The following is a 27901-nucleotide window of genomic DNA, read 5'->3' on the forward strand; positions in this document are numbered from 1 at the left end:
CAGGACAGTGGGAGGATGTGGGCCAGGGGTCGATGGTGGGATAGGTGAGAATGGGGGCTGGAGAGGAGGTGGGGGGCAGAGGAACGGAGCCTACGGGGTGGGCAGTAGAAAGAGAGAAGGGAGGAGAGGTGGAAGGGGGCAAGGTGATGGAGAGCCTTGAAGCCTAGAGTGAGAAGTTTTGGTTTCGTGTGGAGGTTGATAGGCAACCACTGGAGACTTTTAAGAAGGGGAGTGACGTGCCCAGAGCGTTTCTGCAGGAAGATGAGCTGGGCAGCGGAATGAAGAATAGACTGGAATGGGGAGAGACAGGAGGAAGGGAGATCAGAGAGAAGGCTGACACAATAATCCAGCGGGATATTATGAGAACCTCTACCGGTAAGATAGCCATTTGGGTGGAGAGGAAAGGGCGGATCTTGGTGATATTATAAAGGTGAGACCGGCAGGCCTTGGTGACGGATTGGATGTGTGGGGTGAATGAGAGAGCTTGAGCTTGAGAATGAGAAAGAGCACTTACTATTTGCCAGGGACTGTACTGAGTGCTAAGGTGGATACAAACAAATAGGGTTGGACACATTCCCTGCCCCGCATGGGGCTTACAGTCTCAATCCCCATTTTACAGATGAGGTAATTGAGGCATGGAAAAGTGAAATGATTTGCCCAAGGTCACACAGCAGACAAGTGGCAGAGTGGGATTAGAACTCACAACCTTCTGACTCCCAGACCCGTGCTCTACCCACTAGGCCATGCTGCTTCTCTATTTTCTCTATTCCCTATTAGAGAAGCAGTGTGGCTTAGTGGAAAGAGCATGGGCTTGGGAGTCAACGGTCATGGGTTCTAATCCCTTCAAAGCCACTTATCAGTTGTGTGACTTTGGGCAAGTCACTTATTATTATTTTCACTACTTTTTAGTAGTAGCAGTATTTCTAGAGAGCTTAGTGGGTGCAATGCCCTGTATTAAGTGCTTAAAGGCAAGGTATTGTGGTTTTCCTGGAGCCAATTACCCTCCCCTTCCTTCCTCTTCCCCCTCTTTTCCCCTCCTCTGCCCTCCACCATCTCCCTTTCCTAAGGCCTCCCTCTTCCCTTCACAGAGGGCGGAAGGAATTCAAACCAGCCCTGGAAAGTTGAGCCAACAAACTCTCTGTCCACAATGGGGGCAGAGCCTGCCAATGGATTCATATTAAGGGTTTGCTATTGCCAAGCTTCCCTTTCCCTGGCTCTGCTTAGTAGGAAGGGGGAGGGAGGAGAAGCTGAATCTGAGTCCATGCAGTGAAGAGAAAGGTTAAGTTCTCTTCAAAGTGAGGCTGCTCTGGGACTTGAGGGAATCTGTGCTTCTGAATTTTACTTTCAATGGAAACTTGAATAATAATAATAATAATAATAATAACTATGACATTTGTTGAGCATAGAGAAGCAGTATGGCTTAGTGGAAAAAGTCCAGGCCTGGGAGTAAGAAGGTCATGGGTTCTAATCTTGGCTCCCCTACATGTCTGCTGGGTGACCTTGGGGAAGTCCCTTCTCTTCTCTAGGGCTCAGTTATCTCATCTGTAAAATGGGGATTAATGACTGTGAGACCCACGTGGGACAACCTGATTACTTTGTATCTACCCCAGCGCTTAGAACAGTGCATGGCACATAGGAAGTGCTTAACAAATACCATCATCATTATTATTATTATTAAGTGCTGGGATGGATACAAGCAAATTGGGTTGGATAGAGTCCCTGTCCCATGTGGGTCTCACTGTCTTCATCCCCAAGTTACGGAAGAGGGAACTGAGGCTCAGAGAAGCAAAGGGACTTTCCCAAGTTCACACAGCAGACAAGTGGTGCAGGCAGAATTAGAACCTTGGTCCTTCTGACTCACAGGCCTGTACTCTATCCACTATACCACACTGCTTGTCATAAGAAAAGAACGTGCCGGCTCCTAGGTCTCCTAGATTTATTAGTTTCAGAGGACATTTCCTGTTGGTAACTGCTGATTGCAATTTTATTATTCTGTTAAACAAAGAGGAATTAATGGATTGAAATGAAAGTGATTGTGATCTCCTTTGTGGAGGTCAGGGGAGGGGATCTCCTTAGAATTTCCTCCAGGATTTAGACAGTCCTGGAGCCCCTCCATTGGCTCTTCCCTTCTCCAGCTTCCAGCTTCCTCCGAAAAGTCCAGTGGAACTCACACTGATTTTTTTTTTATTCACATCAATTTAGAATGTCCCGGGGTGGGGGTGGGGAGAGAGGGGCTGCCACACACTTCTGCATTTCTCAGGGTTTAAATAGAAATCGCGATTATGGTGGGTTTATTTCCCGTGTTAGTCATGCAAATGTCTCAAGCTTCACTTCACACCAGGTTTCAGTCTCCATCTGCATTTGCACATGGGCGGCCAGAGTTTCCGCCCAGAGGTAACTGATTCTGTGGTGAGTTTGGAGGCCAAATGCAGTTTGTTGGGATTTTCCACTCTGGTCCAGGGAATTTCGGTTGGGTGGCAATTTTTGGTTTTTCTTGGCCTTGGCGGCACCTTCTCACGGTTCCAGGAATGTGGTAGTCATCCCAAGCAGCGTCCCTCAGTGGAAAGAGCACCGGTTTGGGAGTCAGAGGTCGTGGGTTCTAATCCCGGCTCTGCCACTTGTCAGCTGTGTGACTTTGACCAGTCACTTCACTTCTCTGTGCCTCAGTCCCCTCATCTGGAAAATGGGGATGAAGACTGTGACCCCCACGTGGGACAACCTGATCATCTTGTATCTCCCCCAGCGGTTAGAACAGTGCTTGGCACATGTAAGCGCTTAACAAATACAACATTATTATTATTATCTGCTTCTGGTCGCTGGGCAAAGGATTCTGGGTTGGCTACTCCCTCATCCAGCGTTCAGGGAACTTTCATTCATTCAATCGCATTTATTGAGCGCTTACTATGTGCAGAACACTGTACTAACCGCTCGGAAAGTACAATTCGGCAAAAAAGAGGGACAATCCCTGACGACGACGAGTTTACAGTCTAGAATGGGTTTATTCAGGGAGGGAGGGGCCAGGGCCTAGAGAAGGGGGCAGATCCCAGTCCCTTGGGCGCCACCGCTCTCTGAGGGGCGGGGATGATCTGGGGAGCAGGGGGCGGGGCCTGAATAATAATAATAATGATGGTATTTGTTAAGCACTTACTATGTGCCAAGCACTGTTCTAAGCGCTGGGGGAGATATAAGGTCATCAGGTTGTCCGATGTAGGCCTCACAGTCTCCATCCCCATTTTCCAGATGAGGTAACTGAGGCCCAGAGAAGTGAAGTGACTTGCCCAAGGTCACACAGCTGACAAGCGGGATTCGACCCCATGACCTCTGACTCTCAAGCCCGGGCTCTTTCAACTAAGCCACGCTGAGGGCGGCAGGTTTTGGGGACGGATTGGATGTTCATTCATTCAATAGTATTTATTGAGCGCTTACTATGTGCAGAGCACTGTACTAAGCGCTTGGAATGTGCAATTCGGCAACAGAGACAATCCCTGCCCAGTAACGGGCTTACAGTCTGAGACAGACAGACAAAAACAAGACAACATAATCAGGATAAATAGAATCAAGGGGATGTACACCTCATTAACAAAATAACTAGTGTAATAAATATATACAAATGAGCACAGTGCTCAGAGGAGGGGAAGGGAGAGGGGGCGGAGCAGAGGGAAAGGGGGCTTAGCTGAGGGGAGGTGAAGGGGGGGAAGGGACCAGAGGGCGGAGGCGGAGCAGAGAGGGAGCAGAGGGAAAAGGGGAAGCTCAATCTGGGAATGCCTCTTGGAGGAGGAAGTGTGGGGTTAGCCAGGGAGGGACCCTGTGTTGGAGCAGGGACGGGGCCTAGACACGGGGCCTAGACACGGGGGTGTGTCCTAGGTCTGGAGGCGTGGCCTAATTATAATGTTGGTATTTGTTAAGCGTTTAACTATGTGCAGAGCACTGTTCTAGATACAGGGTCATCAGGTTGTCCCACCTGAGGCTCACAGTTAATCCCCATTTTACAGACAAGGGAACTGAGGCACTGAGAAGTGAAGTAACATGCCCACAGTCACACGGCTGACAAGTGGCAGAGGCGGTATTCGAACCCATGACCTCTGACTCCCAACCCCAGGCTCTTTCCACTGAGCCACGCTGCTTCTTCCTAGGCATGGGGATGTGTCCTGGGGCGTGTCCTGGGCCTGGGGCGTGTCTGGGGAGAGGCCTAGGCCTAGGGGCATGTTCTAGGGCTGGGGCGTGTCCGGGGGCGTGTCCTAGGCCAGGGGCGTCCTTGGGGGCCTGTCCTATGTCTGGGGCCTTCTTCACTCCGCTGCCCGGCTCATCTTCCTGCAGAAACGATCTGGGCATGTCACTCCCCTTCTTAAACAACTCCAGTGGTTGCCTATCGACCTCCGCTCCAAACAAAAACTCCTCACTCTAGGCTTCGAGGCTCTCCATCACCTTGCCCCTTCCTACCTCTCCTCCCTTCTCTCTTTCTACCGCCCACCCCGCACGCTCCGCTCCTCTGCCGCCCACCTCCTCGCCGTCCCTCGGTCTCGCCTATCCCGCCGTCGACCCCTGGGTCACGTCCTCCCGCGGTCCTGGAACGCCCTCCCTCCTCACCTCCGCCAAACTGATTCTCTTTCCCTCTTCAAAACCTTACTTAAAAATCACCTCCTCCAAGAGGCCTTCCCAGACTGAGCTCCTCTTCCCCCTCTACTCCCTCTGCCATCCCCCTTTACCTCTCCGCAGCTAAAGCCTCATTTTCCCCTTTTCCCTCTGCTCCTCCACCTCTCCCTTCCCATCCCCACAGCACTGTACCCGTCCGCTCGACTGTATATATTTTCGTTACCCTATTTATTTTGTTAATGAATTGTACATCGCCTCGATTCTATTTAGTTGCCATTGCTTTTACGAGATGTTCTTCCCCTTGACGCTGTTTAGTGCCATTGTTCTTGTCTGTCCGTCTCCCCCGATTAGACTGTAAGCCCGTCAAACGGCAGGGACTGTCTCTATCTGTTGCCGACTTGTTCATCCCAAGCGCTTAGTACAGTGCTCTGCACATAGTAAGCGCTCAATAAATACTATTGAATGAATGAATGAATGAATGGGGCCTTGCCCGGGGTCGTGGGGGAGGTGTCCCCCGATTAGACTGTAAACCCGTTCAATGGGCAGGGATTGTCTCTATCTGCTGCCGAATTGTACATTCCAAGCGTTTAGTACAGTGCTCTGCACATAGTAAGCGCTCAATAAGTACTATTGAACGAAAGTGTTCGGAGGATTGTCAGATGTCTGGGGGCGTGGTCTAGGCCGGGGGCTGTGTCCTAGGCCTGGGGGCGTGTCCGGGGACTGTCCTAGGCCTAGGGGCGAGTCCGGAGTGTGATCTAGGCCCGGGGCGTGTCCTAGGGATGGGGACGTGTCCGGGGTCGAGTCCTAGTCCCGGGAGCTGTGTCCTAGGCCTGGGAGGTTGTCTGGGGGCGTGTCCGGGGGTTTGTCCTAGGCCCGGGGGCTGTGGCCTAGCCTGGGAGGGTCTGGGGGCGTGTCCGGGGCGTGGTCTTGGTCCTGGGGGGTGTCATAGGTCTAGGGTGTGTGTCCGGGGGCCGTGTCTTAAAGCCTGGGGGCGTGTCCGTGGGCGTGCTCTAGGTCCGGAGGCGTGTCCGGGGGAACTGTCCTAGGACTAGGGGCGTGTCCGGGGGTTGTGTCCTAGGACTGGAGGCGTGTCTGGGGTCTCGGTCTAGGTCCGGGGGCGTGTCCGGGGAGTGTCATAGGCCCGTAGCTCGGTGGAAAGAACACGGTCTTGGGGCTGAGAGGTCCTGGATTCGAATTCCGCCTCTGCCACGTGTCGGCTGAGTGACTGTGAGAAAGTCACTTAACTTTTCTGTGCCTCAGTGACCTCATCTGTACAATGGGGGTTAAGACGGTGAGCCTCACGTGGAACAACCTGATGACCCTGTATCTACCCCACTGCTTAGAACAGTGATCTGCACATAGTAAGCGCTTAACAAATACCAATATTATTATTAGGGGCGTGTCCTAGACCTGGGGGCGTGTTCGGGGGAGAGGTCTAGGTCCGGAGGCGTGTCCGGGGGGACTGTCCTAGGTCTAGGGGCTGGCCCGGGGGCGTGTCCTAGGCCCGGAGGCGTGTCGGTCAGATGACTGGCGGGTGGGCGTTGTCGGCGGAGTGGGCTCGTCGACCGGCTGGACGAAGTCGGGCGTCGGCGGGCTCCGCCGCAGCGCCGAGGGCCCGGAGCCATGGGGAGCCTGAAGGAGGAGCTGCTCAAGGCCATCTGGCACGCCTTCACCGCGCTCGACCTCGACCGGAGCGGAAAGGTGTCCAAATCCCAGCTCAAGGTGGGACACGGTGCCCTGGGTGGGGGGGAAACGACGCCTCCAAAGCCCCCCTCCCGTCCCACCACCTCCAGGAAGCCTTCCCAGACGAACCCTCCCATTTTCCCCCTCTCCCACTCCCTTCTGCGTCGCCCCCACTTGCCCCCTTTGCTCTCCCTCCCATCCCCCTCCAGCACTTATAACCATAATTGTGATATTCCTTAAACGCCTATTATGTTCCAGGCACTGTTCTGACCGCTGGGGTGGATATAGGCTAATCGGGTTGGACCCTGTCCCTGTCCCCCGTGGGGCTTACCGTCCCACTCCCCATTTTCCAGATGAGGGAGCTGAGGCCCAAAGAAGTAGAGTGACTTGCCTGGGTCAAGTGGCAGAGTCGGGATTATAACCCATAACCTTCTGACTCCCAGGCCTGTGCTCTATCCACTACGCCAATATCCGTTGGTTTCTTTATTTATCTTGGTGACTCTTTCTTTGTTTCGATGTCTCCCCCCCCCCTTTTAGACTGTGAGCTCGTTATGGGCAGGGATTGTCTCTCCTTATTGTTGTATCGTACTTTCCCAAGCGCTTAGTGCAGTGCTCTGCACACAGCGCTCAATAAATAGGATTGAATTGAACCACTGATTTTTCCCTCGGGACTTCTCTTTGAGCCCATAATGGGGGGAACGTCTCTTTGAGCCTAGAATGGGGTGATTTTGGTAACCCTGCTTTGAGTCGAGAAGAGGCAAAAGTGGCTAACTATCTCTGTTGTATTCACCCAAGCGCTTACTACAGTTGCTGTGCACACACCAAGCGCTCAGTAAATGCCGCTAATTATTGTCCACTCTCCTGGGGGAGGGCCCAGTCCTCTTTACCGGGTTGGGCCCCTAAAGATCCTTGTTAATACTGCTGCCCGGACAAATGTTATACATTAGGATGGGTGGGGGAAATACTTCCAAAACATCACCCAAAACACGGTATTCCCCCGCCATCAAGAGCAGACTTCGGGAATATGCTTTCAGCCCTCTACTTCTCCCTCCTGATGCTGTGCTGCTACTTCCTGGGTGGAAATTGTGACTAGAGGGTAGAATTTGGCCTTCTGGTGTCTGACTTTGAGTCGCAAGCATTTTTCTTTTGCTTTCCTTCCTCCCATTGTCTTATTTGTTAGGGATTTTGCAAAGCCTTTTCTCCTTGTGGCGACTCCAAAAGACTTTGCAGTTAAATCAAGGTATAAAGGAGCAGATAAAGAAATAGTGGAAAGAGAATAGTCCCAGGCTGGGGGAAATGGGGAGCTCAGTTTTGAGAATCTGGCAGTTGGCGGTGTTTCAAGAATGGAAAATAATAGAGTCCAGCCATGTGAGTCTTCATACTCATCACGTTGGTCTGAATGTTGTGTCCTTCCCTCCAAAGTGACCTAAGATTGCTTTGAATTTAAACGTCTTTTCACCAAATTAGGTGGAAAAAAAAGCCTCTTGAATTTAACTTCTTTGGGGAATAGTTTTAAGAATCATATTTCGACAACTTTCAGGTTCTAGATGAGATATATCCCTAGATGCCCACTCCCGGGAATTTCCAGCTCTGGCGATGAAGCTACTGTTTTTTTCCCTCATCAACTTATAATAATAATAATAATGTTGGTATTTGTTAAGCGCTTACTATGTGCAGAGCACTGTTCTAAGCGCTGGGGTAAACACAGGGGAATCAGGTTGTCCCACGTGGGGCTCACAGTCTTAATCCCCATTTTACAGATGAGGGAACTGAGGCACAGAGAAGTTAAATGACTTGCCCACAGTCACACAGCTGACAAGTGGCAGAGCTGGGATTTGAACTCATGAGCCCTGACTCCAAAGCCCGTGCTCTTTCCACTGCGCCACGCTGCTTCTCTATGGGGCTGGACTGAGACATTTCGGGTTTCCAGTGATACCCGAGAGCTCCCATGCACGACTGAAGGGAGCGTAGTTTCCCAGTGGGGATAAAAAGGGGCATTAGATTGTAAGATCCTTGAGCAGTTTTTAGAGTCTACGAACTCTGTTGTATTCTTCCAAGCCTGTAGTAATAATAATTAATAATTATGGTATTTTTAAAGCACGTACCATGTGCCAAGCACTGTGCCAAGCGCTGGGATGGATATAAGTAAATGGGGCCAGACACAGTCCTTGTCTCATGTGGGGCTCACAAACTCAATCCTCATTTTACAGATGAGGTAACTGAGGCCCAGAGAATAATAATAATAATGATAATAATAATGATGTTGGTATTTGTTAAGCGCTTACTATGTGCAGAGCACTGTTCTAAGCACAGGGGTAGCCCCAGGGTAATCAGATCGTCCCACGCGAGGCTCACAGTCTTAATCCCCATTTTACAGATGAGGGAACTGAGGCACAGAGAAGTGAAGTGACTTGCCCAGGGTCACACAGCAGACAAGTGGCAGAGCCTGGATTAGAACCCATAACCTTCTGACTCCCAGGCCCATGCTCTACTACACCAGGCTGCTTCTCTACTAGGTACACTCTAGTAACGTGCTTTAGATGGAAGTCTAGTCCTAGCCTATAGAGTCTGATCCTGTAGACTCCAAGATCCTTGTGTGTAGGGAAAGTGTCTACCAACTCTGTTATAGTGTATTCTCCCAAGCGCTTAGTACAGTGCTCTGCACACAGTAAGCACTCAAAAGAAAAGATTGATTGCACAGAGTAAACACTCAAATACTACTGATTGATAATCAATATATTCAGTTGTACTCTCCCAAGCACTTAGAACAATGCTCAGTACATAATAAATGCTCAATAAATACCATCGATTGATTGATTGTATCTTTCTGGTCCATCCTGCAAACCTACCTGTCACTCCCAAAGTTATGTCTTGCTTGCTTATAACTAAAACCTTTGGCCTCCATATTCATGATGAAAAGTTGGCCCATCTTGCTTTCCTGTCACCCCAGGTTGTTGGTCCAGTGGAAAGAGCTCAGTTCTGGGAATCAGGAGATCTGAGTTCAAGCCTGCTTGCTGGGATTATGTCATGAGTGGTGAGGTTTCTGACTGACACCTCGCTTTCCTTGAAGTGGGCAGGCACAGGAGGAAGCCCAAAAAATAGCTGGCTAACATGGGTGGTGAAAATCGCCGGAGCCATTAAGGTGTACACCTGCCCAAGGTAAGGTGCTTGGGTCCAGTCTTGGCACTATGCTGAGGTCTCTTTGTAAATGGGCCCTGCATTAACCAAAACCAAAACAAAAATACTTTTCTCCACTTTAAGTTGTATGCACACCTGGCCTCCACCTCACTCGTTGTACTCCCTGCTCATGTAGGAACACGACTGACAGGTTTAAGAGACCGTGGGTGGCACTGAGAACACCTCTCTCAGTAGAATCAAAAACTTCCCGCAGGTTCTAAGAAATGGGAGATTCCATTTCCTCATTACTTTCTCAATTCAAATTGGTCTCTTTATGCTTTTACCCGCCACCTCCGCCTCGTTGCATTCCACTTTCATTCCTCTCTCCTCCTTTCCTTCCGATTTCATTTCTAAATGAAAACTTTGTCCACTTGTGTTGAAAACTGCATAATTTGCTTTGTGATGCCATGCTCTTAGATGCTTAGGGTCAGTTTTCCAGTAATGCGGGGTGATGTTCTTGTAGATTTTTCTGAATTGTACTGTCCAAGCGCTTAGTACAGTGCTCTGCATACAGTAAGCACTCAATAAATACTATTGAATGAATGAAGACCCCCGTGCTAAGGAAAACTCATGTGCACAAAAGTTTCTTTGGACATGGTATCACATTCTCTCCAGAAAGGTGTATTGTCAAAAGAATGTTTCCTAATTCCCTAAACAGCATTTTATTAAACATGTAGTAAAGCCCAAATTCATTATCTTGTAACTTCCCCAGTGCTTAGAATAGTGCCTGGTACACAGTAAGCGTATAACAAATGTCATTAAAAAACAAAGAAAACCCCCAAACCTCCCCTGTTATGGGAGAACTGACCATAATTGAGGAATCATCTCTATGTAACCTTATTGGAGGCCTGTGATTGGCTGGGTAGATACCCTATGTGATCTGAATTGTTGCCTGTTTGGAGCTGGTTTAGAGAAGTGCTTAGGGCTTCCATTTGGGTTTAGGTTGGATTTAGCACTGGGTTTAGGGCACAGATGTTGTCTACATTTACCAGCACGCATGCATGCCCTCCCTTTCATGCTGACCGAACGAGGTACTGCCGGAGGGAAGTGGCATGGTTTGCCCCATAGCTTTAGAGGTTTTTCGGATAGCTGATTGCCACAATCTCTTGCTACAAATGAGCAAAGGATGCTGTTTTATTCCCATATCTCCTGTAGATACTAGAGAAGCTCTTTTTATAATGGTCACTGCAATTTTTTAACCATCTCTATTTGGGGTTTTGTCAGCCATTCCTGCGCTTTAAGGAACAGTTGGGGAAAAATGGCAAGCGGGGGCGGGGATGATTCCTGGCTGAGGAATTAGGGTGATAAGGGCGGGTGGCTTGTGGCCAGGGGGAGGAACTGCCTGCTTGGCTAGAAAGTGGTAAGGTGTGCTTGGACAGAGACTGAGTATGTGTTACTAGTATTAAATCCAACAAACAATCATATTTATTGTTTACTCTGTGCAGAGCACTGTACTAAGCGCTTGGGAAAATACAGTGCATCAATAAAGATGCCACCTGATAGTCTATAAATGGTATTGATTGAGCACTTACTATGTGAACACCACTGTACAAAGCACTTGGGAAAGTGCAGTACAACAAAATTAGCAGTGAAGGGATGGAGAATGGAAAAATGTTGCAGGTCCAAGGAACTCCTTGGCAGTAGGTGTGTATGGGAAAATGTTCAGCATGGACTGAGTTTGCATCTTTTCATGGACAAATTATTCCTAATTACATCCCACAGTTGTAAACTCCACATCCATTAAACTTCTGTGTAGGTTCATTTTGTTGACTGCCAATGCCTCTGGAATTTATAAAATTTTAAAGATTGTTGTTTGCATAATAATAATAGTAATGATGTTTAAGTGCTTACTATGTGTCAGCACTGTTTAAGTGCTGGAGCCTTCTGAAGGCTCTGTGAACAAGGGCATCCGGCTAACCTGAATACAGGATTTTGGTTTCCAAGGTCTTTCATATGAGGCATTGCCTCATCTGAGTCAGTGTCTCCCTTTGTGGGGAATATTTGGTGCTTCCTGAAATGAAAAAATGATTCTGTGATAGGATTCAAGGGGGTTAAGCACTTTTCCAGGAGTTGGACATTGCGGCAAACACCCTGTCCGTTCAGTACAGGAAGTGTAATGCAATAGGATATTGTGTTAAATTGCAACTGCTGTTGAGGTAGATAGAAAGAACCCCTGCCTCCTCACCCCACCCAAAGCTGATTTTTTAAGAGGTCTTTTACACTTTGCTTTTGTAAGTATGTCAGAACAAGTATCCTGTTAGACAACACAGTGCACGATCTTTGTCTTCAGAGTGAACGTTCTTTTTAGTTACAAAATAAAATGCCTCTTCAAATTTGGTAGCTAATGTCCTCTCTGGCAAAGATCCATGGGGAAATGTTGGGAAGGAAAGGAGCTTTATTTGTAACAACATTGTATTCATATTTCTAATCGAAATCCTCCTGCTCACTCACTTCCTGTGTTGGTCAGGTGCCTGGGCCAGTTCTTGGACTTGAGTCTCTGTTTTTAAAAAAATGGTGTTTGTTAAGCACTTACTCTGTGCCAGGCATTGAACTAAGACACTGGGGTTAGATGCAAGCTAATCAGGATAGACCCAGTCCCGGTCCCTCGTGGGGCTTACAGTCTTAACCCCCATTTATAGATGAGGGAACTGAGGCACAGAGAAGTGAAATGACTTGCCCAAGGTCATACAGGAGACAAACGGTAGATCCGGGATTAGTTCCCAGGACTTTCTGACTCGCAGGCCTGGGCTCTATCCACCAGGCCACGTTACTTCTTGATTTTGAGCAACAGTGCAGTAGCATTTGCCTTGAGGAGATGAGAACTTGTGCATTTGATAAATTATTTCTGAATCTTTGGTGCCATGTTCTGTTCTCCCCACCCCAGCACCCCCGTGCACATACACTGGCCTGAGGAGCTCTGACGGTTTTTTCCACTATTTGAGATGAGATTGTTGACACAGTGGCTTAAAGTACGAATTCAATGAAAGTTAATGACAGATCACTGCCCTAGACATATGTGAAAGGAATAGAACTTTGGATGACATATTGAGAAATGATTTGGTAATATTACCACAACAGCAATATTTGTCTATTGTATTTGAGTTTCAAGCACTGGTTAAACGCTGGGGTAGATTCAAGTTAAGTTGGGTAATAATAATAATAATGTTGATATTTAAGCGCTTACTATATGCAGAGCACTGTTCTAAGCGCTGGGGGAGATACAGGGTAATCAGGTTGTCCTCCGTAAGGCTCACAGTCTTCATCCCCATTTTACAGATGAGGTAACTGAGGCACAGAGAAGTGAAGTGACTTGCCCACAGTCACACAGCTGCCAAGTGGCAGAGCCGGGATACAGTCCCCATCCCACATGGGTCTCACAGTCCAGGTATTTAATCAAAAGGAACTTTGGACATTTTCTAGACCAGCTATTAAAGTTGCTTTGATATGAGATGTGGGAAATTAAAATTTAGATATGAAAGGTTTTTTTATGTTTTTGTTATAGAAAAAGAAGGGGACTGGGTGGAAGCAGAACTGAATTGGGTAGTACTGTGAATATATTCTTCTGTTTTTCTATTTTGGCGCCACTTTGCATTCCTTCAATTTCACATCTGCTTACTTGCCAATAAGTTCAATGTGTAATTGCTTCTGCCCTTTTGCAGTCTGACAAAAGTTCAGTTGTACTACTTCTATTCCCTTTCCTTTTCAAAAAAGTAAATGTAGCTATCTCTGGTACAAAAGGACCCGGCTCTCTTTTGAGTCTCTATTTTAGTGGAAATTTAGACAAAACATTATTCTAAAATTGTGGTATTGGTAGCTCCTCAGTGCTTGGTTTTTATTCCTGTATTTCTAGATTTTAGGAAATAATATGCTAAGAATTTTGTCCTCAAATTTACCAGAAATGATTACCTCCTGTTGGCTTTCCTATAATCTCCCAAATTACCATCTGTGCTAAATGGCTTTAAGAGCACCTCTTGAAACATTGTTATTGGACTTCAGATTATTAATATAAAGGCACTAATGGGAATGAGCAACACTTGGAATTTTGGAGTTGGACAATTCTGTAATATTTTTTCCTCATTTTAGAAAAAATGAACCCGTATTTTCAAACTGCCTGTACTCGCTTTGCTGAGTTATTCAAATATATGCTAAAGCACAAAAAGTTACCGGGAGTGACTTTAAAAGTTAATATAAACTTGATTGCTCTTATACGCACTTCATAAGTGCCATTTCAGTAAAAATATAACAAAACAGTGGCGTTTTTAGAAACAAATTATAGCTTTGCTTTGTATAATTATGGTTTCAGTATGAATTGTGTGCACTCATGCATATCAAGAAAACTACCTCATTTTTTATATGGTTGTACTTTTTTATATTTTCCATTTTTAGAAACCTACATTTTCGTTTTTATTTTTTTTAAGTAAAATATTGGTTACAATCTTCATGGGGGCCTGAATTGAGGATGATGTCTAACAAATTTATTGCTTCTTCCACCTATTTTAAGTATTTATGGAAATGTCAGCCTTTTGTCTTAGTTTTCATATATGAGTAAAGGCCTTAAATAAAAACATGATCCTGTCCATCTGATTTGCATAAAAGTAACTTGTTCTGGTGTACTGAGCACTGAATTGGAAGGTGAAACTGGATTTTAGTTTTGACTCTACCAGTCACTTTGGGTTTGACTTGGGGCAGACCGCTTTAATTTTTATGAACCTTACCTTTTCTCTCTAGTACATGGAAATAAACCCTTTCCCTCCAAATCTTCAAAAAATATATTAAAGTGAGATTTTGGAGTAAATGTGAACATAATAGTAGTACTGAATTGATGCATTTCTATAGAGTGCCTTTTAACTAAAGAGCATAACTGCTTAATCAATGGTATCTATGAGCATTTACTGGGTGCAGAGCAGGTGAGATGGGGCAGGGAGAGAATGAGGTGGGAAGGAAGGAAAAAGGGGCTGCACTCAAAACCTTTCTTGTACTTTTGTACATTTTGATTTACATATTCTGCTACTACAGCACTTTTACATTTGTAAATTTTGTCTGTCTCCCCCAGTAGATTGTAAGGTACTTGTGGGCAGGCATCATATCTCCTGAATCTGTTGCCTTCTCCCAAGTTCTTAATACAGTGCTCTTCCTATGATAGTTGCTCAGTAAATACTCGATTGGAAGAGGGGCTAGGGAGAAAAGAACTTATGAGGAAGGGGGTCAGAGAGAGAGGAAGCAAGATGACCTAGTGAGATGCAGCATGGCCTGGTGGAAAGAACAGAGGCCTGGAGTCAGAAGATCTGGGTTCTGTCTTATTATACTCTTCCAAGTGCTTAGTATAGTGCTCTGCCCACAGTAAGTGCTTGATAAATACCACTGAAAAAAAGGCAAGAGAAGAAGGACGGTAAGGCCTTTGTTAAGCAAATACAATGTGCCAAGCACTGGAGTAGCTATAAATTAGCAGATCAGATACAGTCCCTGTCCCACATGGGTTGCACCATCCATTTTATCCCCATTTTACAGGTGAGGAAACTGGAGTCCACATTGGTTTATTGTTATATTGTATTCTCCCAAGCGCTTAGTACAGTGCTCTGCACACAGTAAGCGCTCAATAAATATGATTGAACGGATGAATGAATTATGATTTGCTTAAAGTCACGCAGATGGCAGGTGGAAGAACTGGGACTCGAACCCAGGCCGCCTGACTGTCATATGCGCTTTCCACTAGACCATGCTGCCTCCCTTGGCAAAGGGAGGAGGGGAGAGATAAAGCAGTGAGGGGCAGCACTTTCTCTGCCACTATTCTAGCAGCCCTGGCCTGGGAGCTGACCTTTTTTTTTATGGTATTTGTTAATTGGTTATTAAGTATCAAGCAGTATACTAAGGGCTGGGGTAGATGCAAGTTGCTCAAGTTGGACATAGCCCATGTCCCGCGTGGGGCTCACGGTCTTAATCCCCATTTTACAGATGAGGTAACTGAGAAGTGAATTGACTTCCCCAGCGTCACACAGCAGCCGAGTGATGGACAAGTGACTTGAGCTGGGCCAGTTCATGTGAGGCCAGTGTTGCCACTTAAGTGTGGGTTGTGGCTTTGGGTGGCCCTGGTTCATTTTGCCCCACATTTCTGTTTGGGCAGAAATAGAAGCATGTCCAGGGATGAACCAGTTGATCTGGGGCTGCTTTGACTTGCTTTCACTTACATTCCATTCCCCTATGCCCCTCTCCAGTCCCCCACGTAGCAAAAGAGGTCTGGGTTGATATGAACAATTGTTTTACTCCCTAGTTTGTCCCTCTCATCATCTGAGATGCTTACAGACTTTGGCTTTTTTTTTTTTTTTTTTTACAAAAAAACCAACAACCCAAAAGCTCAGAGCAGGGGGCAGGAGAGATGCTGAAAAATCAGGACTCATTTTGGAGAAGCGGTATGGTTTAGTAGCTAGAGCATGGGCTGAGCATCAGAAGGACCTGGGTTCTAAACCCAGCTCTGCCACATGTCTGCTCTGTGACCTTGGGCAAGTAATTTACCTTCCCTGGGCCTCAGTTACCCCATCTGGAAAATGGGGATTAAGATTGTGAGCCATTTGTGGGGCAGGGACGGTGTCCAACCCAATTATCTTGTATCTATCCCAGTGCTTAGTACAGTGCCTGGCACACAGTAAGTGCTTAACAAATACCACAGTTATTGTTATTATTAATAATAGTAAAATTGGGACTTCTGGTTACTGTGTTTTGAGGAACTGTACAATCAGTGGCATTTATTAAGCTCTTATTGAGTGCAGAGCACTGTTCAAAGTGCTTTGGAGAGTGCAGTACAGTAGAGTTGGTAGGCATGATCCCTGCCCTCAAGGAATTGCTAATCTAATGCTGAGGGAAATCCATCATTTGGGTTCACATTTAAGAGAAGTTTCTCCAAATGGGGAGAGAGGGTCACCTGTCAAATCATGAACAATTCATTAATCTCTGCAGCCAGAGTTTGATTGCTTCCCTTAGTATAGTGCTCCGCACACTGTAAGCACTCAGCGAACACCATCCATTGATTGAGAAACAGAGTTATACAAATATCGATAAGATTCTTTGAATCATTCTATCGTTTAAAAATAGAGCAGTTCCGGTGAACTCTTGGTGGTTTTGGCTCGTGTTTTTCCCTTTATATGGTGTTGGCCAGGTTTTATTATGGCAAAAAAGCAAGATATCCTGAGGGGCAGACCAACAAACAGCTCAATGAATACTGTTAATGCTAATGCTGGGATCACTTATTCCTTAAGTCGGTGTCCCCTAAACATTTTGATACCCCATCCACCAGCATTCATGTTCATATCCTCATACTTTGTTGCTTACCCCTAACTGTAATTTATTTTAAAGTCTGTCTTCCCCACTAGTTGGTAAGATCCTTGTGGGCAGGGATCATGGCATAGTTGATAGATCACGGGCCTGAGAGTCAGAAAGCCATGGGTTCTAATCCCGTCTCTGCCACATGTCTGCTGGGTGGCCTTGGGCAAATCGCTTTACTTCTGTCTGCCTCAGGGACCTCATCTGTAAAATGGGGATTGAGACTGTGAGTCCCGCATGGGATAGGGACTGTGTCCAACCCGATTTGTTTGTAATAATAATAATAATAATAATAATAATGTTGGTATTTGTTAAGCTCTTACTATGTGCCGAGCACTGTTCTAAGCGCTGGGGTAGACACAGGGGAATCAGGTTGTCCCACGTGGGGCTCCCAGTCTTCATCCCCATTTTACAGATGAGGGAACTGAGGCACCGAGAAGTTAAGTGACTTGCCCAAAGTCACACAGCTGACAAGTGGCAGAGCTGGGGTTCGAACCCATGACCTCTGACTCCAAAGCCCGTGCTCTTTCCTAACCACCCCAGTGCTTGGCACATAGTAAGCACTTAACAAATACCACAATTATTATTATTACTTCCTCTATTGTATTCTTCCTAGTGCTCTGCTCCGAGTAAGGGCTCAGTAAATACCATTGATTGACTGAGCAAAGCAGTCATTAAAATGCTGTCTCTTTAACTGATTTGAAGCATTGTCTTTGTAAGTTTTGTGAAGTCACTTAGAAACTCTTGGGAGTTTTGGGGGTGGGGCAGGGTTGTATGGGAAAAATCCGTTTGGCAGTTTGTGGTTAAATCCAAATTAACTCTAGTAAGGCCCTCAGAAAAAATTAAAAAGCAAACAAAAAGTTTGGCAATGTTACACTCTTTAGGGTGTTAGTAAAGGCTCATTTATTTATAGCCTACCTTAATGTTAGTGGTGGTCTTACGGAAGTTAGAGCAAGCAACTTCAAGTAAATTGGGAAGATACATTTTTGGCATGGATGTGAACTAAGCAAAAATAGTTCATTCTGCCAAAAAAGGGAAGAAAAGAGTTTAGTAATCCTGCCAGCACTTGAAGAGTGAACTTTAAGGGGGGTGATTTTGTCATCAGTGATAGGTCAGTTTTTTTCCCCCAAGAAACATCTGAACACCCCAGTGAAAAATTAATTGTAGTTCATTTTAAAGAAAATCAAAGGTTTGCAACCTAGCACTTACATTTAGGAACTGATTTCTTGTATTCTGCTAACCCCTCTGTAAAAGTAGGTGTAGTTAACACCTACGCCAGATTAGGCTTTGATAGTCAATAAATAGAGGCTGGTGTTGCAATTACTGTGAGAAAATTCAATCAGTGGTTTTTATCGAGCCCTTCCTCCTTGCAGAACACCTTACTAATTGTATACAATACAATAAAGTTGATAAAGGACAGAACTCTGCCCTTAAGGAGTTTACAGTCTGTGAAGGAGACAGATTTTAGGTTTAACGTTGTGGTATAGAAGAAGAAGATCATAGTTCTGTCATTTTAATAATTACAGTCACAAAATGCTTAAGTGCAGGTTTTTCCCCAAAGGGTTGCTTTGCTTTAAGTAGTTATGTTACAGTATTTGAGAATGAGGATGCACTTTTTTTTGTTCCTCTTCCATTCGACTTGTGCTGATTTGGACATTTTTCCCCTCTAGACTCTAAGAAAGAGAGCCATAGCTCTATATTCGAAATATTCAATCACCATTCTTTTTTTAGAGAAATGCAATGTGGGAGGGCCTCAGTTATTTAGAAGGTTTTAACTTGGAAAAACATCCAGAATTATTGCAAAAGGCCAAACTTGGAAAGAGTTTGGAGCCAGTGTTCCGCCTACGAGGCAGCTGTTTTGTGCCAACATTAAGGGAGAAGGTGGTCTTATTTTTTTTTTTAACGGTATTTGTTAAACGCTTACTAAGTGCCAGGTACCGTACTAAGCCCTGGAGTAGATACAAGCTAATCTGGTTGGTTACAATCCATGTTCCACACAGCCTTAACCTCCATCGTACAGATGAGGTAACCGAGGCACAGTGAAATGACTTGCCCAGGAACCCACAGCAGATACGTGGTGGAGTGGGGCTTAGATCCCAGATCTTTCTGACTGTTACCACTGCTGAAGAATGTATTTATTTAGGTTACGGGCCAGAGTTTCTTCTACTTTTTGGTTAGCTCCTTTCATGAGTTCTAAGCTTCTTGTCAGCTCTGCAATGCTGCTTTTGTCTGCCTTTGGTGGCAACTGAGAGGTTATTTGCTAGAGAAACACAGCATGCTTTGTGAGGGTTTGATGACAGTCTTCATTAGTGTCAGTCAGTTGAATTTGAATGCTTACTATGGGCAGAGCTCTGTTCTAAGCACTTCATTCCCTTAGTGGTATTTGTTGAACAGTTACTGTGTGCCGAGCCCTGTATTGAGTACTTGAGAGAGTACAAAACAACAACAGACATTCCCTGCCCACAACAAGCTTACCGTCTAGAGGAGGAGACAGACATTAATATAAATAAGGAAATTAAAAATATGTACATAAGTGCTGTGGATGTTTGGGGGAGGGTGCAATATAACAACAAAACAGACGTATTCCTTGCCCACAACAAGCTTACATTTTAGAGGGGGAGTTAAAGTGCAGACATAATCACTGTGCTTATAACTTCCTTAAAACCTGTCGTGTGTAGAGAAAGATCCTTACGTTGAATAAGATGTGAGACAAACAGGTGCAAAAAGAGAATATGAAAATGTTCATATGAATATGAAATGACCGTCTCTTGTGAATGAATTTAAGAGGTTAACATGAGGTGGTGTGGACTTTGACTGGTGGTATTCCTTAAGCAGTGCAGCTAATTAACTTCGGGTTAAACTGTCCAAGGACTTGCATGTGATGGAGAGGTAATTCATGGATTTATTTCCTTGTTTGGATGTAATGTGAAACAAAGACGTTCCTGGCTGTAGAGAAGCCAACTGGCACTTAACCCAGCTGGATGTTATAACATGCTTTTAAATTGCTGGATGAGCTATTGCCCTTTATGCTTAAGTCTATAAAAACACATTTTCCTCAAGCAGTTTTAATCATAGTGGATTGTTTTTAAAGTCCACCAAAACATTGAAATTAGATTTTGATGAGCATTTTTTCTCCGTGCTTTTTAAGTGGTGCCAAGATTCCATCCCTTCCTCCTCTGCCCTTTTTGTTACTATTTCGAAAACTGATTGTAATTTATTTATTTATATTAATGTCCATCTCCCCTTCTAGACTGTAAGCTCATGTGGGCAGAGAATGTGTTTGTTATATTCTGTATTGTGCTCTCCAAGTGCTTAGAACAGTGCTCTGCACACAGTAAGTGCCTGATAAATATGATTGACTGACTGGCTGGCCCCATCACTTTGTTTTGGAAGGAGTCAAAGCATTGCTTTAAGATCAGTTCCTTCGGGAAATACGGCAAATCCTTCAAATGATTGTAATTTTTCTTTTTTGGCTGTTGTTGTTAATGGTATTTGTTAAGTGCTTACTATGTGCCAGGCACTATAATAAGCACTGGGGTAATAGTAATAATAATGTTGGTATTTGTTAAGTGCTTACTATGTGCAGAGCACTGTTCTAAGCGCTGGGGTATACAGGGTAATTGGGTTGTCCCACATGAGGCTCACAGTCTTAATCCCCATTTTACAGATACAAGCTAATCAAGTTGGACACGATCCATGTCCCATATGGGGCTCACAGTCTTAACCCCCATTTTACAGATGAGGAAATTGAGACACAGAGAAGTTAAGTGACTTGCCCAAGGTCTCACAATGGAGACACGGCAGAGCTGTGATTAGAACACAGGTCCTTCCAACTCTCAGGCCCATACTGTATAATAATAATAATGATGGTATTTGTTAAGCACTTACTTTGTGCCAAGCACTGTTCTAATCCACTAGGCCATGCTGCTGCTTAAAGCAGAAAAGATTTTCATTGGATGTAAGAAAGAACCTTTTGAATGTCACGGTGACAGAACGTCAGAAGGGTACTAAAAGAGGTTGTGGAGTTTCCATCAGTAGATCTTTAAATAATAATGTTGGCATTTGTTAAGCGCTTACTATGTGCAGAGCACTGTTCTAAGCGCTGGGGTAGATACAGGGTGATCAGGTTGTCCCACATGAGGCTCACAGTCTTAATCCCCATTTTACAGATACAAGCTAATCAAGTTGGACACGATCCATGTCCCATATGGGCAGCGTGGCGCAGTGGAAAGAGCACGGGCTTTGGAGTCAGGGCTCCTGAGTTCGCATCCCAGCTCTGCCACTTGTCAGCTGTGTGACTGTGGGCAAGTCACTTAACTTCTCTGTGCCTCAGTTCCCTCATCTGTAAAATGGGGATTAAGACTGTGAGCCCCACGTGGGATGACCCGCTTCCCCTGTGTTTACCCCAGCGCTTAGAACAGTGCTCTGCACATAGTAAGCGCTTAACAAGTACCAACATTATTATATGGGGCTCACAGTCTTAACCTCCATTTTACAGATGAGGAAACTGAGGCACAGAGAAGTTAAGTGACTTGCCCAAGGTCTCACAATGGAGACACGGCAGAGCTGGGATTAGAACATAGGTCCTTCCGACTCTTAGGCCCATGCTGTATAATAATAATAGTGATGGTATTTATTTGTTAAGCACTTACTATGTACCAAGCACTCTTCTAATCCATTAGGCCATGCTGCTGCTTAAAGCAGAAAAGATTTTCATTGGATGTAAGGAAGAACCTTTTGACTGTCACGGTGACAGAACCTCAGAAAGATACTAAAAGAGGTTGCGGAGTTTCCATCAGCGGATCTTTAAATAATAATGTTGGTATTTGTTAAGCACTTACTATGTGCAGAGCACTATTCTAAGCGCTGGGGTAGATACAGGGTGATCAGGTTGTCCCACGTGGGGCTCACAGTTTTAATCCCCATTTTACAGATGAAGTACCTGAGGCACAGAGAAGTGAAGTGACTTGCCCACAGTCGCATAGCTGACAAGTGGCAGAGCCGGTATTAGAACCCATGACCTCTGACTCCCAAGCCCGTGCTCTTTCCACTGAGCCACGCTGTGAGCAACTTTTTAATGTCCCACGCAAACTTGGAGATTTCACTGCACACTCCCTCCTCCAGATGATTTATGAAAATTCTCCATCCAGAAGAGTGATCTTGCCTCCTTATCCTTTTGTTTCTTACCTTTTAACTAGTTTTCAGACTATTTTAGAACATTCCCTTCACTCCCCTGAAAACTCAGTTCTTAAAAACGTCTTTGATGTGGAAACTCGTCAAGCCCTTTTGGAAGTCTACAACATTAATAATAAGGGTGTCTTTTATCAGTAACTCAGGCACATGCAGAAGTTTCACCTTCTTCAGTGCTTAATCCCTGTCCAAAGACTGGAGATTGAAGTCTTGCAGACTTTGGGGGAGGAGTAGCAGAAGCCAAGTCTCTCAGTGATCTGGCAGGGAATCAGAGAGAAGTTGGCTGAACTGGGCTCCTCAAGGCCCCAAGTCTTTCTTCTCTCCCTGAGATCCCTATGTTTGTGCCCTCCTACCTCACCTTGGCACTCTTCTTCTACAACCCAGCCTGCACACTTCGCTCCTCTAGTGCTAACCTTCTCATTGGGCCTCCATCTCGCCTATCTGGCCACCGACCCCTAGCCCCCTCGCCCACGTCCTGCCTCTGGCCTGGAACTCCCTCCCTCCTCGAATCCTACAGACAATTACCCTGCCCCCAACCAAAGCCTTACTGAGGACGCACCTCCTCCAAGAGGTCCTCCCACACTAGGCCCCTCCTTTCCTCTTCTCCCACTGCCTTCTGCGTCACCCTGACTTACTCCCTTTATTCTTCCCCCGTCCCAGCCCCACAACACTTATTTATTTGTAGTGATGTTGTCTCCCCCCACTAGACTGTAAGCTTGTTATGGGCAGGAAATATGTCTGTTTATTGTTGTACTGTACTCTCCTAAGCACTTAGTACAAGTGCATTGAACACAGTAAGCACTCAGTAAATATGAAGGACTGAATGAATGTTCTTTGGTTGTTCTCTGCTTTGTGGCTTTGGATCCTAATTTCCCTTGCCCCCAAACTCTGTGTTTGAAGGAAACATTTCCCTCATTAAAATATGTTCTATCCACTAGTCCATCCAGAAATCTCCAGCAGGTCAGTAAATGGGCGTATGGAACTCATTGTCTTTCCCTTTTTTCCCCTCTCCCATTTCTCCTTTCTTAGTTCTGGCCCCTAAAGTAAGAATAATGGTATTTGTTAAGCACTTACTATATGTCAAGCACTGTTCTAAGATATGGGATAGGTACAAGTTAAATGGGTAGGATGCAGTCCCTGTCCCACATGAGGCCCACAGTCTTAATCCCCATTTTACAGATGAGGTAATTGAGATACAGAGAAGTCAAGTGACCTGCCCAAGGTTACACAGCAAACAAATGGCGGAGCTGGAATTAGAACCCAGGTGCTCCTGACTCCCAGGCCCCTGCTCTAGCCAATAGGCCATACTGCCTCCCTTGTGACCAGCCAAAGTTGGGAGAAGGGTTGAACTGGAGGGTTCTTGTAAATTAATATGTACTTAGTGACTTTGTGGATCATCCATCAATTAATGATTTTTTTTTGTTAAGTGCCTACTATGTGTCACAAACACTGTTCGAAGTGCTGGAGTAGGTACAAGTGAATTAGGTTGGACACAATCCCTGTCCTCCATGGGGCCTCACAGTCTAAGTAGGAGGGAGAACAGGAGAACTGAGGCATGGAGAAGTTAAGTGACTTGACCAAGGTCACACAGCAGCATTTGGCAGAGCTGGGATTAGAACCCATGTCCTCTGGTTCCCAAGCCTATGCTCTTTCCACTAGGCCGTGCTGCTTTTGTGAGCTTTTATTGGGTGCTGAGCACTGTACTAGTGCTTGGGAAAGTACAGTATGACAGAGATGTTAGATCTGATCCCTGCCCACAAGAAGCTTGCAGTCTACAGGGGGAGACAGATGATCAAATAAATTATGGATAGGGGAAATAGTACACTATAAGGGTGTTTTCATAAGTGCTGGGAGGATATCAAAGTATACAGCCAAATGTATAGTTGACAGATGGAAAGGTGGTTAGGGGAAATGAGGGCTTAATCATGGAAGACCTCTTGGAGGATATGTGTATGGAGAGATTGACGGACTGTTGAATGTGAACGGGGAGGGAATTCCAAGCCTGAGAGAGGATGTGGGTGAGGGGTCAGTAGTGGGATAGATGAGTTTGAGAGACAGTAGGTTGGCGACAGAAGAGCAGAGTGTGAGGGTTGGGTTCAAGTAGTAGGTCATAGATTGTAGAAGGGAAAAAGGGTAAAATTACCATTGATAGGATGGAATGATGATGCTGCCACTAGGAAATCACCTTCACATCACCAGGAAAAAATCAGTGGTGGGATAAATGAGTTCGAGAGAAAATAGGTTGGCGTCAGGGGAGCAGATTGTATGGATTGGCATCTCCTCTCAGGGTCGCACCTGGAGAGTTACCAGGACTCTACCAGTCTCGACTACAGGAGGGAAAGTCAAGCAGAGGCATATCTGTTCCATTCCTAGCTTGGCCAGTAGTTAGTGAGTAATCTGCTGCAAGTCAAAACTCACCTGTGCTGAGCAATAGCGGCTCAGGAGAGAGTCGAAGGCGGAGATTCAAGTTTACTGCATGGCAACAGTATTTTTTATCAAGAAAACTCTATGGATCGACTATCAGAACCATTGCAGATGCAATAGGGGTGTTCTGGGAGAGACGTGTTCATGGCGTCACTCTGTGTCAGAAATGACTTGACGGCATAAAACAAGAGAAGGAGGTCATAGATTATAGAAGGAAAGTAGGGCAAAATTACTGTTATTAGGATTAAATGATGCCGCTGCCAGTTAGAAATCATCTTCGTGTCACCCAATAAAGTAATCATTGTGTTCTGCCTCCTAGGTTCTGTCTCACAATCTGTGCACCGTACTGAATGTCCCACATGACCCTGTGGCACTGGAGGAGCACTTCAGGGATGATGACGAAGGTCCTGTCTCTAATCAGGGGTACATGCCATACTTAAACAAGTTCATCTTGGAAAAGGTATGTCTCCATTTCCTTAATTTGTTGCCTCTCCACCATTACAGGTATCTCACCAGATGAGTATTCCCCACAGTTCCTTGGGAATGAGTTTTCCCCACAATTCCTTGGGAAGTTCAGGTGGGCAGTCTCTAAAAATACCCAGAGGGAAGAGGAATCAAAGACAAGATATGAACTCCAAATACAGTTGTTTGAATTGTTAAAATTCTATTTTTGCTAACTAAACACCGATTTGGGCTTTTGTGTTCTAAGTCCCTAGAGGACACAGGTTATCTCTTCGGAATAGATGCTGAGTAGCATCTTGAGCAGCATGTATTTGTTTTTAAAATATTCCACTTCTAAACGTTTTAAAGAAAACAGGAATGGGGACAAATGAAATTTTGGGGTCTGAAATATTCAAAAATTACAGAGAGTCCGGCTTTGGGGAATTAGAGTTAGAGAAATAGCTAAAAAAGACTGTCAGATCCATGTAATTTAGTAGTCAAAATGCTATCGGGCTCAAAAAAAATTGTGGGGTGGGGGGTTGCTTTTAAAGGGCTTTGTCAGGCCAGTAGTGAATTTCAGCAGATTGTCATAGAACTGTTTGTTGGAATTAAAACATTTTTGTTGGCTCTTAATTTGGCTTTTCTGATACCTTAAAATGTGTATGTACCTGGCCCGTTTATTGAACCCCCTTTATGGAGCAGGGCACTTGTTTTTCATAATTTGTTAACTATAAGTTGATAGATATCTTCTAGCTTTGGTATTAAATGGTCAGAGGTATCATCTTTTGGCTGTCCACCTAACACTGTTAGAGTTTCTGAACTACAAGCTTAGTCCTTCCGTGAGATCTGGAAGGTGTATGAAGTCTGGGGTTGCAGATTCTGAGCAGTTGTTTGATGATCGCAGGTGCAAACTGAGAGCCAAATGAATGGGGTGAACCCGAGTTTGGGTATTTATTGAGCACTTATTGTGTGCTGAGCCCTATACTAAGTGCTTAGGAAAGTATAGTTTGATAGATGCCCCCTTCCAGACTGTAAACTTACTGTGAGCAGGGACTGTGTCTATTTACTGTTGTATCATACTCTCCTAAGCACTTAGTACAGTGCTCTGCATACAGTAATCGCTCAATAAATAAATATGATTGAATGAATCATCCCTGCCCACAAGGAGGCTACAGTCTACAGGGGGAAACAGTAAAATAAATTAATCTTTCCAATCTCTGGAATGAACTGTAATCCCCTGAAGGTGACAGATTGGAGTAAGTCTTTTTGGAGCGGGGGAGCAGGGGAATGGTGACAGGGATTTTGAGGACACTCAGAGTGACCATAGCATGAACACAGAGAACCACTGAGCCATGGCAATAAAATAAGTGCATTTAAGAAAAAAGGGATGACTTCTTCGTGAGTGAGAACTGACTAATGTTAATGGTAAAGAACTCAGCATACTCATTTCAAGAGAGATGCTGCTGATGACATTTACTATAACATTTACTATACTATATAAACTAAAATCATCCTTGGTTTCCTTCTTTCCCATCCCCCGCTTCCTGGTAAGTGAAGAAATCTCTCTACTGCCCTCTTCAAGGTTAGATTGTTTTAAAAGATGTAGTATAGTGGAAAGAAGATTTATTTAGAAATTGGTGATGTAGTTTCTAGCCTTAGCTAGATGTGACCTTGAAGTCTTTTAATTTTCTTGTGCATCAGCTTCCCTATCTGTAAAATGTTAGTAATGAGACGTCCTCCATCTAGCTCATGGGGACATGGGGGATGGCACATACATGAAAATGCTCTGATATAATAGTAATAATAATAATCGTTTTTGTTGAGCGCTTACTATGTGCCAAACACTGTATTAAGCACTGGGGTAGGTATAAGATTATCAGGTCCCAGATGGGGCTCACAATCTAAGTAGGAGGGAGAACAGGAATCGAATCCCCATTGCCTTGAACGAAAGGCAATGTAAAAAACAATTTTCCATGGCCAGTTAGTTCAAGGCTTTTCTCTAGGTGAGGCTTCGCAGTTCAGTCACTTCTTCTAGAGCAAGCATGTTCTCATTTTGCGATTTGGATCAGGGTAGAATTAGGAATTACTTTTTCAGCCTCTGCGATTCTTCTGAGGGTCTGAATGTAATGTAATCTGCAAGTTGCTGCCAGCCCAAGGTCTGCCCCTCTAGAATGTAGGCACCCTGTGGGTAGGGAATAGGTCTACCCACTGTATTGTATTCTTCTAAGCACCTAGAATGGTGCTCAGCACAGTGAGCACTCAATAAATACCATTGATTGATTAATGAGGAAGATGGGCAGAAACAAATTATATACATAGAGTAGGAGCAAGATGAAAGCATTGATGCAACTGAGTAAAAACAAAGTAACCAAAAAATGAGTAAATGGATAGATGGAAGAAAGACTGATGAGCTGGCAAGATTGTTGAAGTAGGAATTCATTATTCATTTGGTCACATTTATTGAGCGCTTACTGTGTGCAAAGCACTGTACTAAGCACTTGGGAATTAGTTGGGAAGGGCCTTTTGACAGCAGTAGCTTTCTAGTACATTCTGTTTTCAGGGCTCTTTTTCTTTCCTGTGTTAAATTCTTTTCTTTCTCATTCCCCTAATCTAGCAAGGAATTACTGTTATGTTTTAAAACCTTTGGTATAAAAAGAATATTTCTGTACTTATAAAACTTGTATATGAGGAAAATGTCACCTGATTTAGGGCTATTCAGGTGTGGAGAAGTGATTTTATTAACCCCATAAACGTTTTTCCAGTCAATCCACCAGTGATATTTGATGAAAAGCAGCATGGCTTAGTGGAAAGAGCCTGGGCTTGGGAGTCAGAGGTCATGAGTTCGAATTCCAGCTCTGCCACTTGTCAGCTGTGTGACTGTGGGCAAGTCACTTAACTTCTCTGTGCCTCAGTTACTTCGTCTGTAAAATGGGGATTAAGTGTGAGCCTCTCGTGGGACAACCTGATGACCCTGTATCTCCCCCAGCACTTAGAACAGTGCTGTGCACATAGTAAGCGCTTAACAAATACCAACATTATTACTGTTTGCAGAGCACTGTACTAAGCTTGGGAAAGTAAT

At 45.0% G+C, this 27901-nt stretch overlaps 1 protein-coding gene across 1 annotated transcript in view; it reads left to right on the forward strand.

Moving 5' to 3' along the window:
• Window positions 1-6150: 6150 nt before the first annotated feature.
• SWAP70 (switching B cell complex subunit SWAP70) overlaps window positions 6151-27901 on the forward strand; it is a 70433-nt gene continuing 48682 nt past the window's right edge. Inside the window, exons 1-2 of the mRNA XM_001510062.5 lie at window positions 6151-6315; window positions 24701-24841. Coding sequence (XP_001510112.1) covers window positions 6217-6315; window positions 24701-24841 — 240 coding nt within the window. The 5' untranslated portion in view covers window positions 6151-6216. The remainder of the gene's footprint in view (window positions 6316-24700; window positions 24842-27901) is intronic.

This window comes from Ornithorhynchus anatinus, chromosome 3, assembly GCF_004115215.2.
Source record: "Ornithorhynchus anatinus isolate Pmale09 chromosome 3, mOrnAna1.pri.v4, whole genome shotgun sequence".
Lineage (NCBI taxonomy): Eukaryota > Metazoa > Chordata > Mammalia > Monotremata > Ornithorhynchidae > Ornithorhynchus > Ornithorhynchus anatinus.